At 43.2% G+C, this 16,068-nt stretch overlaps 1 protein-coding gene across 2 annotated transcripts; it reads left to right on the top strand.

Moving 5' to 3' along the window:
- Nucleotides 1-1,841: 1,841 nt before the first annotated feature.
- Nucleotides 1,842-14,137, top strand: hars (histidyl-tRNA synthetase). 2 transcript variants are annotated; one of them, XM_079168008.1, is made up of 14 exons: nucleotides 1,865-1,984; nucleotides 3,755-4,158; nucleotides 4,313-4,402; nucleotides 5,357-5,476; nucleotides 5,581-5,676; nucleotides 6,957-7,082; nucleotides 7,195-7,302; nucleotides 7,717-7,815; nucleotides 8,018-8,111; nucleotides 8,642-8,769; nucleotides 10,248-10,520; nucleotides 10,885-11,001; nucleotides 12,311-12,457; nucleotides 13,552-14,137. In XM_079168008.1, the coding sequence occupies exons 2-14, from the start codon at nucleotides 4,054-4,056 to the stop codon at nucleotides 13,609-13,611; spliced, it is 1,563 nt and encodes a 520-aa protein (XP_079024134.1). In that variant the 5' UTR covers nucleotides 1,865-1,984; nucleotides 3,755-4,053; the 3' UTR covers nucleotides 13,612-14,137. The 2 variants fall into 2 exon arrangements, with proteins under 2 accessions (XP_079024135.1, XP_079024134.1); XM_079168009.1 differs by lacking the exon at nucleotides 3,755-4,158 and having other exon boundaries at nucleotides 1,842-1,984.
- The last annotated feature ends 1,931 nt before the right edge of the window (nucleotides 14,138-16,068 follow it).

The raw sequence follows: 16,068 nt of genomic DNA, 5'->3' as shown, positions 1-16,068 counted from the left end.
AGTTTAAAGTCCTATGTGAAGATTCATTAACCTTGTGAGGCGATTTCAACACTGTACATGCCCAATATTGGGAATTTAGTCAGATTACTAATGCTGTATAGGTATAGGTGATATGAGAAATGTTTGATTTTATTGTATTGGAAATTACTAGACGTAATTGGAAATTACATGAAAATCTCAAACTTGGATCCAGCGTTCCTCAGTTTGCGTTATCCATTCTACAACAGTCCAGTTCTAACCATTCTCAGCCTGAGCAAACCCCTGCTTTGATCTCTTAACAAAGGAAACCTAGAGCAGAGATCTTCAACAGGCGCTCCGCGACCCCTAGGGGGTTCGCGGAGGTAGTGCAGTATTATATGCAAGATAACAGGTATGTTTTTGCATGACAGTGGCACTAATAGGCCATCACTCATTTTTCGTTTCCACATTTATGTTTAAAATAAAAACGTCAATTTGAATAGCTTGTATGCATGATTATCATGCAATTGACAGACAATGTTGATGTTGGCATTGGTATCAGTTGACAAGGTATGTTTCTAAATGTCAGTGGCACAGCCCCCCTACTCACTGTACCTTCATATGTTTAAAATAAAAACATCAATATATCAACCTGTGTATTATTTGAATAGCTTAGTATTGAATGCACAATAAAGAGGTATATTTATACATGGCACTAGGCCCAGTTTAATATAAAACACAATTGTATACAAAATATATAGTCTGGGGTCCCTGCTCCATCTCTCTATCAGTTTGGGGGTCCTTGGCCTGAATAACATTGAAGACCCCTGATCTAGAGACTAAACAAGCCTTCACTAAGTCTTCTCAGTACTGTTCAAAGTTATGTTGGCTCTCCTTCCGTCCCTTTCCATATTTCAATATTTGTTTCTGTACTGTATATGTCTTAAGTAAGAATCAAGTTTTGTTTTGGCCGTTTCTTTGTTTGAGTTTTTGGTTCCTGAAGATACCAAGGACCTTAGCCTCCTGCAGTGTTTTAGAGTACTGGTTCCTTTCCTTTCTGGCTTGTACCCTCTTATTTTGTGACCCCTTTTCACAGGTTGTGGCTCTAGTGGGGTCATGGGTTGTGAGCAGCAATTTTTACATCTCGGATTCTTCTACTTTTAATTTTTTTAGAGGACTGGAGAGGTGAGAGCCCCTGTGACCCTTTTAATAGTCTTTTACATTTTTCTTGTAGCCCCTTGGGGCTAATTGTGTTATCTCAGGTCCTGATTTAAGATAGTGAAGCAATAAAGTTCTGGTTATGTCAAGTAGTGACTATTTGTATTCTTCTTGTTCTAGGAGGAGTTCTGTTTTTGGATTGTCTGTCCGGTCCATTCTCCTGAACGCAATATCACACAACAACATCAACTTGGACTTAAGAGTGACCCGATAACAATTTCTTCATCAAAGGTCACAAACACATTTGGCCCTAACTCAAGAATCAACATGGTAATTATGATAAAGGGACGTTTTGGACAGACAATGCCAATAAATGTTTCTGAAGGAGTCACTGTGGGGTTTTGGGGGGGAGGGGGGTAATTTATCCGATGTTGGGGTCCAAGGACAGAGGGTGTATTCTCTACAGATTGTGAAGCCTTCTGAGGCAAACTAGTGGTATTGGGCTGTCCAAATAAAACGTATTGAATTTAACTGAAAATTGAACTGTACTCATGTACAATAGAAACAATTAGAAACGTATAGCATCTAGTGACTGAAAAGGTTGCTACCATACTTGTTACATAGCTGCTGCTCACCGTCGCCAGGAAGTATTTTACTTAGAAAAAATCACAAGCTTTACGTGTTTCCGTATCCGCTTTACGCCACTTCAGTCCTCTTGACAGCTAACGTCGCTGAGTGGCCGGTGTGAGTAACGGTGCAAACACATTCATGAAAAGCCATGGAACACAAGGCACAGATACAAGAAGCGATTAAAATCCAAGGGGAAGTCGTTCGGAAGTTAAAGTCAGAGAAGGCGAGCAAAGATCAGGTCAGTACTGAAAGTAAGCGCTGATCTTCTTAACATGCGGTGACCAGCGTGTCCAATTGGCATTACACGTTAGGTTGAGAACAGGGTTGCTTTAGCCCCGATACACGTAGAATACCGTAACTCATTCTGCATAGCTAGCTGGAAACCTCCAGATCAAACTGTTTGTTTCCATATGGCGGCCTTTAGAATGTTGTCCACAACTGAGTCATTATGAGTCACTTCGTTAATATCCACTACTGGTTACGTATATTAATGAAACTCATATAATGAAATATAAACTCATTCATTTGTCGGCTAACTGCTAGCTCGCTAGTCGCCTCAAATGGAAGGGTTAGCTAACTAGCCCCGCCCGCTAACCGCCCTCCTTAGTTGTGTCGACCTAACGTTAGCTAGCTAGTGAAACACCGACTCAAAACCCAAACAAGTTGGACGTTTTAAGAGAACCCTGTCACGATGCGTTCAGACATGAACTTTGAGTGTGTGTCTGCGCATAGGTTAGCTGATGCAATAGCTCTCCCTATTAACGCAGGCAGGTGTTGTGTGACAGCTTGTGACAATTTAACGTTAGAATAGGTAACATTAGCTAACCGGGTGTCATCAGTTACCACTATACCAGTAATGTTATCAGTTGTGCTATCTGATAGGAACAGAATGTCACACCTTGACAGTGTTAGTTGTCTTTATTATCTGCCAGCTCTCAGATTCTTACTGAAGACCAGCTCTATGTGCCGCTTATTGTCTCTGCAGTTTTAAACTACTGGTCCTTCCACTGGTATTTAACATCGTCCTCTGCCAAAGTGCACCATAGAGGATGTTGCAGCAGGTGGAGGAATTCTGAGACATAAATGCTTCTGAGTGAAAGTTTAAAAACTTAAAGATTGAAAGCTAGAGTGGTTTCTCAGTGAATGTCTCAGCTGAATAGCAGGCTCGTAATCTTTTTGTCCTCCTTTGATTGTCTTGTTTGGTCTGAATTCTCTGCTGTCATGTCAGGGAGTCATTGAGAGCTGTCTTTTCCCAACACCACATAATCACCAGTGACACACGCATGGTCTAACCTCTGGAGCGTTGATTGTTGTAAGTGAGAGTGGAAAGCATAATAGGTCTTTTTCACAGTAGACATTAAGATTTACTACATATCATAGTAGGCAGAGCACAGGCGTTACCATGGCTCTGTTGTATTCAAGTGTCCCAGTAAGCAGGCAGTGTGACAGTGATGCACAATACCAGTACTCTGAAAGTGAAGCAGCTCATTCCACATTACACTTGTGTATATGACAATACAAGAAGCATTAGATGCCTAAAATCTTCTCCAACAAAACTTGGTTTTTTCATTTAACAAAAGAAAGATGAAGACACTTTTCAAATGTTAAATGTTCTATAAACTCAAACAGCACTTAGCCGCTATAACCTTCCCTCAGTCAAAAACTCACACAAATTCAGTAAATGGGACTACCATTGTGGTCAATCAGCATTCGATGACAACTTTTGGTACTTGACATTTGTCAAATTGTATTAGAAAAAAATCTACACTTTGTGTGTGTGTGTGTGTGTGTGTGTGTGTGTGTGTGTGTGTGTGTGTGTGTGTGTGTGTGTGTCTGTGTCTGTGTCTGTGTCTGTGTCTGTGTCTGGCTGTGTGTGTGTGTGTGTCTGGCTGTGTGTGTCTGGCTGTGTGTGGCTTCTTTGATTGACTTGGTCTCATGTGATCTCATGTTCTGTCCTCCACGCTGTGATGATGATGATGATGATGGGTCATGCCCTGCCCCCCCCTAGTGCTAGGGTTGCTTACCACTTTTCTCCTGTTCTTCCTGCCTGACCCTCGATGACTTCGGCCTGCCTCACCCTTCATCTTCATCATCACCATCATCTACCTCGCTTCCTGGTGAATCCAACCCTCTGGGATATCGTTGCTCAACTCACTTCCTGGTTCTACTTCTACTGACTCTTGTGATTGGCTGCTGTGGCCGTCCCTGTACAATACCACTGGACATTGCTGTACCCATGATGCACTCCTGAACTTCTACCTGTCCAATTCCTGGACTTGTTTTTTATATTCTTTGTCCGTGCTGAACATGCTGGGCATGTTCTGTGTTCGTGCTGGCTCTGGTCTGATGGGCTTTCGGGCGGCACCACGGGTCCGATCTCTGCATTCTTTTACTGGGACCACTGTGGCTCAGGTAGGCCTCTGGTGCTGTGTGTGCATGTGTGTGTCTGTTCCTGCAATAATATGTAGCCTGTACTTTTACAAGTTTCTTGCCAATGTTGACCAATGCAGTATGGCTTTTATGTAAGTGTTCACAAAATTCTTATCTTCTGTTGTGTGTGTTGCAGATTGATGAAGAGGTAGCCAAACTGCTGGAGCTGAAGGCTCAGATAGGAGGAGACGATGGCAAACATCAGTTTGTCCTCAAGACGGCAAAGGTAGGACCACAGTTCTGCTGGATTCAAACACACACATGCATTTACTGAGTCGAGCACTGTCGGAATAGAAAACCAAAAGGAGTGTTAATGAGACCAAATTCATACCTGGTGTTAAAATATGAACTGTATCTGGACACCTTTTGAATCTTGGATATCTATTTGGACAAGGAGAAACGCATGGCAATGCAGGTCTACATGCACAAGTTTCAGGGTGGCTCGCATTGTGATCAGATCTCAGCCTGGTGTAAATTCCATCCACACAGGTTGAACACGTTCTTACTGTTTTTTTGTCAAAGGAGTCCGGTGGCTTTGAAGAGATAACAGCTTGAGTTCAAGATAACAGCTTGAGTTCAATCAGAAAGGGCTGTCACACGGCAAATATTGTAATTAAAGTGCACACTGAAAGTGATTTTTTTTTTTTTTTTTGACTATGCATAAGTACTTCATATGACGCCACTTCAAAAGAATCCAAACTTTAATACAGAGTGAAAAGCTTAGTTTGGTTCAAGCTAAAGTGTTGAGTTGTTGTTAAAATGTCTCATTGTTGTGTATCACTGAGTGATACACAACTGAGTTCTTTATTTTAATCACAATCTGAGCCTGTTATTGGTACAAACAAGCCCTTAAGTGGACCTAAATGACCTCGATATGATTACATTTTAGCCTGTTAACAGCTGCTGTTAGCATCGTTTTCCCTCTTACAAAAACATGAGAAACTAGAATTCAGGTTGAAAAGTACTGAAGTTACCTTTTGACTTGGAAAAATGCCACAAACAGTAACTGACACCAAGCTACAGAACAAAACATTGTTCTAAGTCGTTTGTAACGTTCTCTCAGCCAGTGGATTCACTACAACCCTGCTGATGGATTCTCACCAAAAACACATTCATTTGAAGCAGCTGAAAATGTACTTGCCGGTCAGATTGAAACCCAGCAAATGTGTTTCTGTGTCAGGGAACGAGGGACTACAACCCAAAGCAGATGGCCATCAGAGAGAGAGTCTTCAGCACCATCGTCGGCTGCTTCAAACGCCACGGAGCAGAAACCATCGACACGCCTGTTTTTGAACTGAAGGTACATTTTCACAACACAGTTGAACAGGTTTGCCACTCGTTGCATGTGAACATGAACGCCTTGCATTCAAACACGGTATCTTGTGACCTCCCTTTGGTGGCCAGGAAACGTTGACGGGAAAGTATGGAGAAGATTCCAAACTCATCTACGACCTGAAGGACCAAGGAGGAGAGCTGCTGTCCCTCAGATATGACCTCACCGTATCCTTCAAAGACACACAGCCAGGAGCACCGGGAACATGGAGGAGACCCACTGTTCAGTCTACACTACATAACTGGACTCAGATATGACATGCTCATGTCAGTAGATTAGACGTCTTTGACATAAACACTGTAACCTCTTCACACCCTGTTGGTGGTAGTTTATGTTTAAATGTTTTAAACTAAGATACTGGCCAGATATCACACACTGCACCTTCAATGTTGTCTCAACACAAACAACAAATCTCAAATGTCAGTAAAAAAGACTTATAAAGTCTGGAGAACAGACATCAATCAAAGGTAGCACTGGATATCGGTCTGACGACAGATAAGAATCTATATTGCTGGAGTTGGTGTGAGAGACGACATGTACGTCTGGATTCTTTCACGAGTAGTCACTTTACAAGTTCATTTTTAACCAATACAAATCTAGATCCTTGTGGATAGCCGGTGGGTTCCCAGTTTACAGACTGTTTACCTGCATTCAGCCAAAGTCTGCTTCAATGTGATTGGTCAATACTACTCCAACTACAAACCGAAACCAGAACCCGTCTGATACCCAAATCTTCAGATTCTATTTTAGAGATTAGCTTCACCTGGATTCAGCTCCCCGTCCGCTTTCCTCAAGTTGTTGACATGCTAACAGAAACAATGTGTTGAGTTCACCACACACACACAAGCAGTGACGGCGATCAGATTAGCAAATTGGCAAGTCATTTTGCAGTTGTACAATATCTTTGCAGCACCAAAGTATAGTAATATTTAGGCAATTTTATTATATAAATCTCAGAAATCTTAAGGTCTGGACCTCAATGGTTGGTGACTTTATGTTAACTACACATCCACAGTACTCAGTGGATCAGAGATGAGTTAAGTCATTATGAATGGGTCAAACGGCTACATCCACTTCAGAACGAGATATATTTGGCTGCTGGAGGAAACTATGGTACAGTGTGTGTACTTCTGCAGACACATGCCGGTTTTCTGAATAAGACTTAGTTTGAAAACAGTAATTATCCATTTGTTCAATTGTCTGTCGTCACATTATGGTAAGTCTTTATTCATTGAAGAAATATGGAATTACATTTGGTCTCTTTGTTTTCAAAGGTTACTTTCATTACAGTCATTTTAGTCTTTTCATCGTGAAAAGAAAAAGTTGTCAACGAGTATTTCTTTATAGTTTTTGTTGATGAGAGTAATACTGCCACATACACTCATGTATTTGGACTCCCTCCATCAAAGCAAAGAGCCGTGTGTTGTCCTTGACCCGCCCTCTTCAGGTGCCCTTTGCCCGCTACCTGGCCATGAACAAGATCACCAACATCAAGCGGTACCACATCGCTAAGGTCTACCGCCGCGACAACCCAGCCATGACCCGCGGACGCTACCGAGAGTTCTACCAGTGTGTGAGTCGTCCTCAGATACACGTGTTCACTCCTGACCGGGACCACGGGAGCGAGTCCGACCTGACTTACTCCACTTAGACAATGAACTAATGAATACATGTGTGTGTTTCAGGACTTTGACATAGCAGGGCAGTATGACGCTATGATTCCAGATGCAGAGTGTCTGAAGATTGTCTATGAAATCCTGAGTGGGCTGGACCTCGGAGACTTCCGGATCAAGGTTGGTCACGTCCGTTCACTGACATTTACAGATGAAACTTGGTAGACTGGTCAGCAGGTGTCCTCTCTGTCATCTTAGCTTGACCCACTGGACTTGGACACACTGCAGTGAAGATTACTTCACTTCTGTGTGTCCAAAACACAGCCACCAGATGTTAAACCAGATCTCAACAGCGTGATCATATCGTCCCTATTTTAGCAAAGTGAATTTAACATTCTGTTCCATCTGTCTGAGCTTCTAATTCCTTACGGATCAACCTGTAGCCTCTGATAAGGCCGTTAGCTGTTCCCTGGTCCAGGCTGAAGACAGAGGGGGGGCAGGGTGTTTGCTGTTAGGACTCCAACCCTTTGGAATGGGAGCTTTATAATTAAAGTTGTTATTATTATTATTAATTATCACATCCTCTGTGTCCAGGTCAACGACAGACGTATTCTTGATGGAATGTTTGCTGTGTGTGGCGTTCCAGATGACAAGTTCCGCACCATCTGTTCAACAGTGGATAAACTGGACAAGGTATGTGAACATGCTGAGCTCTTCAGTTCCAGACTCAATGATGAAAAGCTGAAGCTCCATGTAGACCATCTATTGACATGGAGACCACACTTTGAGACTAAACACACAGACTGTGGTTAGTGTGATGAATCCTTCATTCTTTCATCTTCTCCCCATCAATCCTCAATGTCTGGCTTTGACCCATCTCCTTGTCCAAACCCAGATGCCCTGGGAGGCCGTGAGGAAGGAGATGGTGGATGAGAAGGGCCTGTCAGAGGAGGCAGCCGACCAGATTGGGGAGTACGTCAGTTTACAAGGTGAGACTTTACCCAAAAGCACACAAGATGTGAGACATCGGTGGCATGTTGGTCACTAGTGAGGCATTCCTCCGCTCAATCTTTTTTGTTTTTGACAGAGGACATTGTAGAAATAAGGGAGAGAGAGAAGAGGGGGGGGGGGGGGGGGCAACACAGATCCCACAGGTCCCACAGGTCCCACAGGTCCCACAGGTCCCACAGCTTCCACAGCTTGAATTGAACCCAGGACGTTACATATGTCGTACATTGTAACCAACTTTGAATTACACACAGAGAATCAAAGAGAATTACAGAGCTTTGTTGTCTCTTTTTGCTCTTTATCATTGTTGTGAGGCTCAACACAACCTCACTCATCAGCCTGGATCCCAGCAGCAGCAGCAGGCAGGTGATCAACACCAGCTGTGACCAAAAAGAGACCAAAAAGGAGCTAAATAACGATTATTATTCAAGAGTGTTGGACTTCATTCACCAGGTGTAGACAAACAGATCTGTGCTAGATGTGTAACTAGGCAACTGTGTGTGTGTTGCAGGTGGAATGGACTTAGCAGAGCGCCTCCTCCAGGACCAGAAGATGTCTCGCAGTAAGCAGGCCTGTGCTGGCCTGTCTGACATCAAGCTGCTCTTCAGCTACCTGCAGCTCTTCCAGGTCACAGACAAGGTGAGACATGCTGTTATTCATGCATCCCATACTATTTCTTGCATAATGGCTATGCTCTTATGCACTGAAATCATTTCTTTGTGTCATCATTAGGGATGGGTATCGTTTGGGTTTTTTCCGATACCGGTGCTAAAACGATACTTTTAAAACGATACCGGTGCCTAAACGGTGCCTGAACCGATACTTTTTTTATTGCCAAGTCAAATTTAACAATATATTTAACTGTTTAAAGTATACTATACATATTAGTGCTGGGCAACGATTACAATTTTTAATCGCATGGAATTTTTGCGATTAATCTCATTGTTATGGCAAAGTTCAATAATTAATTCAAAGGTAGTGTATTGTGCACTTTTATTTTAAAAGTACTGCTACATGAACAAAAGTGCAATAACATTTGGTTTGCAAACACTTTAAACAAATAAGGTTCTTTTTAACAGCAGTATTCCCTTTACACAGTAGCAGTTATATCTCTTCACTATCTGTGCTCAGTGTGTGACTTCATGTGAAACGTTCCACTGCTGTGCAACAGGAATAACATGTTTCAGCACGTTTCATCTAAATGTGTGTCGTCTTCATGACAGAGCATGTGAATGCAGCTCTACTGTTCATCAATATAATGCTGTAACTCAGAGGTGATGATGGTTACCCAGCGATCAAAGAATAAAGACACACTTACGCACAATGTAAGTGTATTTTCCCTTTAACTCACGAGATGCAGGTAGCATGTTTTATACTTAATGTGAATTTAATTCATACTTTGTTGGCATCTTATTCTGAAAACCGGATGTTTCTCTGAAGAAACCGGATGTTGTCTCACGTTAAATCTTTCCGCTAACTTTCAAAGTCCTTCGCTCGCTCCCGATCTGTGCCGTTTGAATGCGTTTACCGTGAATTTCAGCGTATAGGTCACTAACGTGTAAGTGTCTGCTGAGTTGACCACGGAGACCTGAGTGTCTGCTGACTTTACCGCAGCGATGTCCAGTAGTCTCCATTCCTCCACCGCTGCCAGTGAGCAACGGACTTTCAAAATAAAAACAGCCACACTTTTGACCGTTTACCTTTCGGCATTTCGACAAACAAGGCTTTGAAACGACCGATGCACTTCCACGGTCCTCCACATGTTCCAGCACTCTTTATTTACCCAACTACCCCCTGTTAAAAGGTTGATGGCTAGCTAGCTGCTGTAGCTATACAAACGGTAGCTATCGTTACCTGCTGCCAGGACGGAGTCATCAGAGTAGTGTTAAAAAAAGTATTTCAATCGGCTCAGGCACCGAAAAGAAGGACCGAAATCTGCGTTGCGTTTCGGTCCGGTAGGTACCGGTCATATAGGTACCGGTGCCATATTGGCACCGGGTTTCGGTACCCAACCCTAGTCATCATACCTTCTACTTTCTTCTCTCTTTACAATGTAACTGGTATCTGTCTGATCTGGTATCTTTTCTATCTTTGCTCACTCCTCTTCATCGTCTCAGGTGGTGTTTGACCTCAGTCTGGCTCGGGGTCTGGACTACTACACAGGAATCATTTATGAGGCGGTGCTGACTCAGGCGGGTGTGGCCCCGGTGTCCACTGAAGCCCAAAATGGGGCACCTGCAGAAGAGAGTGTGAGCGTGGGCAGCGTGGCCGGCGGCGGTCGATACGACGGCCTTGTGGGCATGTTTGACCCCAAGGGTAGGAAAGTGCCGTGTGTGGGCGTCAGCATCGGCATCGAGAGGATCTTCTCCATCATGGAGCAGAAGGCTGAGGTAAATGTGTCCGCTGTGATCTGTTACATAGACATGACTAAAGCCTCTTTGAGGAACACCAGAGACTAGGGTCTAAATGAAGTTCCGGGGACATTTTGTCCCCTATAAAGGACCTGGTCAGGAGAGAGTACTTTCTCAATGTACCAGAACGGGCTGAAGGAACCCTCTAAGTTCCTTGAAAAGTAACCCCAAACTAAAAATACCAGGAACTTCTTGGTGGAAACGCAGCTCTACAAGAAAACCTCATTTTTCTGATAGTTATTCTTTTTTCTCTGACCTGTTTGAATTGTTCCTCAGGTCGAAGTGTTGTACTGGTATCAAGTTTGTGTAGATGTCCAGACTGTAACAGTGTTGTGTTGTTCAGGCCTCAGCAGAGAAGGTCCGCACCACAGAGGTTCAGGTCATGGTGGCGTCTGCTCAGAAGAACCTGCTGGAGGAAAGACTCAAACTTGTCAATGAGCTCTGGAATGCTGGCATTAAGGTAGTGTGTGTGTGTGTGTGTGTGTGTGTGTGTGTGTGTGTGTGTGTGTGTGAAGGAGTGTGTGTGTGAAGGAGAGTGTGTGTGTGTGAAGGAGAGTGTGTGTGTGTGAAGGAGAGTGTGTGTGTGTGTGTGTGTGAAGGAGAGTGTGTGTGTGTGTGTGTGAAGGAGAGTGTGTGTGTGTGTGTGAAGGAGTGTGTGTGTGTGTGTGTGTGAAGGAGTGTGTGTTTGTTCTGCATAGTTTCATTTCCTTTCATAACTTTGGTCTCTATTGGCGAATATGTTGTCAAAGATCTGGGCTCTGATGAGCTGACACAGCCGACTTTAAATTAGTCTGGGAGCACATGCACTTTTGTGAAGAGGTCATGTGACCTGACCTGACCATCCCTTCCACCACAGATATCAGATTAATTAATTAGTTTGAATTAACTACATCTATAATATGATAATATCAGTATTTATTAACTACTACAATAACTCTTAGGTCAGTCCCAATGACATGCATTAGTTACCTCTGTTCGTGGTCCACTATCATCAGTCTGAATGTGGTGTTTTCCTCATGGCTGGTTATGACTTGTAAATACAGCAGCTTGTGGCTTCAGTTAGTAGGTTCAGCTGAAAGCAGTTGAGCTACAGTTTGACCTCCAGTAGACCAGACAGGAGTACCAGTACGGGAGCAAAGTAATGTACTACTGTGGACGTATTTTAAAGATTCAATCTCAGTTATATTTTCATCTCGATGTCAGACAGCACTTTCTGTCCAGGCGGCAACCTCCGGTTCTGCCGAGTGAAGCCGATGAGGAAGTGTCTTAAAGCTGCATTCTCTCTACTAACCATCAGGGGGCGACTCCTCTGGTTGTATAGAAGTCTATGAGAAAAATGACTCTACTTCTCTCTTGATTTATTGCCTCAGTAAACATGAGTTTATGGTCTCAATCTCTAGTTTCAAGTCAAAGGCAGTCCCTCACATGGAGGTGTGTGTAATTTCACCATGGAGCACAGTGCCTTGTTCCATGAGCAGCATGTTTTTTTGTGTCATATGTTGTGGTTCAGGCAGTACTGGTAGAGTGGACATTTCTTTCAGTGTAGGGATTTTTTGCAGAGGACGGCTTGAAGGAGGTATGTGATTTCGGAGAGAGAGTAACTTGGAAAAATCTTTTTTGACAGCAATGTATTTTTTTCACATAAATTCCACAATAAATTTGGTTTTGATCTGTGAGCCCCACTCTGTTCTAAGATACAATGCTGTCATTTAGAACTGACTTTTAATTCTGAAAAGTACTGACTCCTGTGTGTGTCGGCATATATCCAGGCAGAGGTGATGTACAAGAAGAACCCCAAACTGTTGAGTCAGCTGCAGCACTGCGAGGAGTCTGGGATCCCCCTGGTGGCCATACTGGGAGAACAGGAGCTGAAGGATGGAGTAGTGAAGCTCCGCGTTGTGGCCTCCAGGGAGGAGGTACGAGTCCTACAGAAAACACACACACAGAAACACACACACACACACACACAACAAAGTCATTTGAATTGATTGTATTTACATTAAGATAGATGATATGACAGCTTCCCAAAATGAAGTCACAACATCTCGATCGCCAGTATAGGTCATAACCCCGCCCCCTCTATGTTAGCGTATGGGACATGGACCAAACCAAGAAAGAACACATCAAATATGTTTTTCCAAAAGATGGTTTCTGTCATTTTAGGTAGTTCTTATCACGTGTGAGTTAAAGTGTTCAATTTTTCTCTTAAGTTGGGATTTAATTAGTTATTTGATTCTGTTGTGATTGACAGCTGCTCTGAGTGAAATGTTGTAGCTAGGTAGAGAAGGAACGTTGAGAGGAGATGTAACTTAAACGTTCCATAACTGTCATTGTCTGTTTCAGACTAGATCAGTATCAGAACCGTAGACATGTGAAATAGAACATGTCGGGTTTGATCATAAAGGTATTTATAGAGATATCTGGTTAGTTATAGTATCTTTCTCACTGTGGTGCTGCTGTCAGGTAAGTACAGCAGCTACCTAGCGCTCATGCTAACCAGCTGCCTGGCTCTCATGCTAACCAGCTGCCTGGCTCTCATGCTAACCAGCTGCCTGGCTCTCATGCTAACCAGCTGCCTGGCTCTCATGCTAACCAGCTGCCTGGCTCTCATGCTAACCAACTACCTGGCTCTCATGCTAACCAGCTGCCTGGCTCTCATGCTAACCAACTACCTGGCTCTCATGCTAACCAGCTGCCTGGCTCTCATGCTAACCAACTACCTGGCTCTCATGCTAACCAGCTGCCTGGCTCTCATGCTAACCAGCTGTCACAATATAGAGTTAAAAACTCTAAGCTAAATAAAAATAGTAAGGTAGCATGATGGAGGATTTCAGTACCACCAACCAGCCAGCCTTGATCTAGTTCTCCAAGGGTTTATGAAGAGGGGAGTGAGGATACGTTGCTGCGAGGTGCACATGGCTCACACCCTTTGTGCCTACACACACTGTTGTTTACATGGTCGGAACTTTGTTTCAGGACTAACCTCACTGTCCTCGTCTTCTCTCCACAGGTCGATGTCTCCAGAGCAGCTCTTATAGAGGAGATCCAGAGGAGGACCTCTAAGGCCTAGTCCTCCCCTTCTGTTCAGCTACGACCTCCGATCGCTTCAAATAGACACTCTTCAGAGCCTCACACACAATCTCTGGTGTGTTGCACTCTTATCCCTGCCACATTTGTGTGAACATGAAGAGCTTCTTGAAAGGAAACACCGTCATAAAAAAACTCATTCTAGAATGATTTGTTGCAGTTGACATGAAATGTGTTCTGGACTATGTCTAAACGACAAGTTCTTGCTTTGTGTCAACATTGTATAATAGTGAGGAACAAATCGTTGATGTTAACTTTTCAAGTCCCAACAAGTCAAGGTTTCTTATTTTCCATAAAGCTGCTGGAGATCAGTTTAATCCGATTCATTAGCTAAATCTTTATGTTCATCTGTCCAGGAACAAGATGACAGACCATGTTAGAGACATTTACTTCCTGAACCCATCACATGATTTACTGCAGTTCAACTCCTCACAAAAGAGGCTCATGTCTGCCTGTATCAAAGATGGCTGTACTGTAAGTGTCTGAAATAAACGCATCATTCTGCTCAATGTCAAACAGCTGCTGTGTTGATACAAAGTTGTGTGCTTTTGTGTATAGACACTAGTTATTGTCACTGCAAAAAACCCCAATACTGTGATATAGAGTTTGGATCATATCACCCATCCCTATCCAAACTACAGAAGACGGAAGACATTTTATTTTTCAAAAAAAGATTGTGAGCGATGTCTTCAATGATGATCTGTGTTACGTTTGATTAGATTTGACAAAAATATGGATTCCATTGATGGAATATTGGGAGAGGATGTAGTGCTTTGTTTGACAAAGTTATGCTGTAAATATTCACCTAACGTTCTCATACCATCCCTAGTTATGAATGTAAGGGCCGACTGATGGAGTAGAGCTAGGAGAGCATCTGAATTGCATCTCCATGACGGATAAAAAGGTTCATTGAACTATCTTGGGACTTAATTTCTATGTTTTTTGAAGGACAGCTTGTCATCGAGCCATAAACCGTGTGTGTGTGCGCGCGCGCCATCGCCTGGAGGCCTGAGCAGATTGCTGGTGATGATGACTTTACCTGCATGACTGAGCTATGATAGCTTGGAAACACTCACACACACTCCTATTTCTAGCTGAAAGTCTACATGGAACAAACCGGTCATTTGGTTAAATGCATGTTTTTTCCAATTCCTCTTTCTGATTCTCGGAAATGTCTCAGCAAAATGTAGACCCGCTGCACTTTTGCGTTTGCCTAAATTGGCGGTTGCACATGCATCCCTGCACATGTATGTTTACAATATGGTCGCCCCGGAACACTGACTTACAAGCTCTGAGAAAGAGAGCAGCGATACGGCCAAGTGAGGGACGTCCAACGGGCCCAAGGAGAGTAACACACATTGCTTTTAATAGCCAAGATGGTCCAGAATCAACTCACGCAAGTGTGTCCAGCTCAAGTGAAAACAAGTATCAAACATCCGACGTGTGCAGGGCGAGAGAGAACAATACCCAAACAGACAGAATATCCTTTTAACAGGTGTACCAGGAGGGATACAACTCCTTTATGCCTTTTAAATATCAGGCTTTATTGTCGTAATTTCACTGCTTTAAGCTGTCGTTATAGGAATGACTGCGCTGCTGCTCCTTTAGCCTCCAGCTGGTTACCAACATGACACACTCATAGCTCACACAGTAACGCTATGCATCACAAACCAAGCGGACACAGACCAATAACTTGTGTATCGCTTTATTTATTTATATAAAAACAGTTTGTCATATGTGAAACGATTTAACCTTAGCTCTATTAATACACAACAACAAAACAAACACGCTTAGCATGTTTTTAATGTGTCCCAGTTTGAATATATTGTGTTTGCTATGTACGGATGAGACAGAGATGAAGTGGAGAGACTTATGGAAGTTCCTCATAAATGGATAGAAACATAAGAGGAGCTCTTCTGGAGCAGCGTAGTTAGGAGCTCTTAGACTGTCTATACAAGCTTGACCCAGATTGAAGCAGAGTAAATCTGTAAAACACACAAAGACTCACTTGCAAATGAGGCCCAATTATCATCTCTCCCTTCATCCCTATCGCTCCCCTTTCTTTCGCTCTTTTACTCTCAAATCCTTTCTTCTCCATTTAAAAACGTTCTTTTTCACATCCCACTCTCCTGTACTCCCTCTCCGTCCTCCCTCAGTCCATCCGTCTTACCTTGAGTGACCCAGTATCCTCCTCAGTTTCAGGACATCGTGCTGGAGGTCCACTCCATGGCCTTGTTCGCTTTACTCCCTCTCCACAGTTTTTCATCACTCTGCCCTGTAGCTGTCTAAAAAACCAAGACACAAGGCCACAGCTTCAGACGTGTTGTTGCTTCTGTACCAAGTAAACTTGGTTTGCTCAACAGATAATTGTCATAAAAGCCATTCTCTGTCTTAGCTACTTCTAGGGCTTGCAATTTGTCCGGACAAAAAGTCAAGTGAA

Source organism: Pholis gunnellus, assembly GCF_910591455.1.
Source record: "Pholis gunnellus genome assembly, chromosome: 10".
Taxonomy (NCBI): Eukaryota; Metazoa; Chordata; class Actinopteri; order Perciformes; family Pholidae; genus Pholis; species Pholis gunnellus.
Note: the sequence above shows the minus strand (reverse complement) of the source record. Positions and strands in the feature narration are given on the sequence as shown.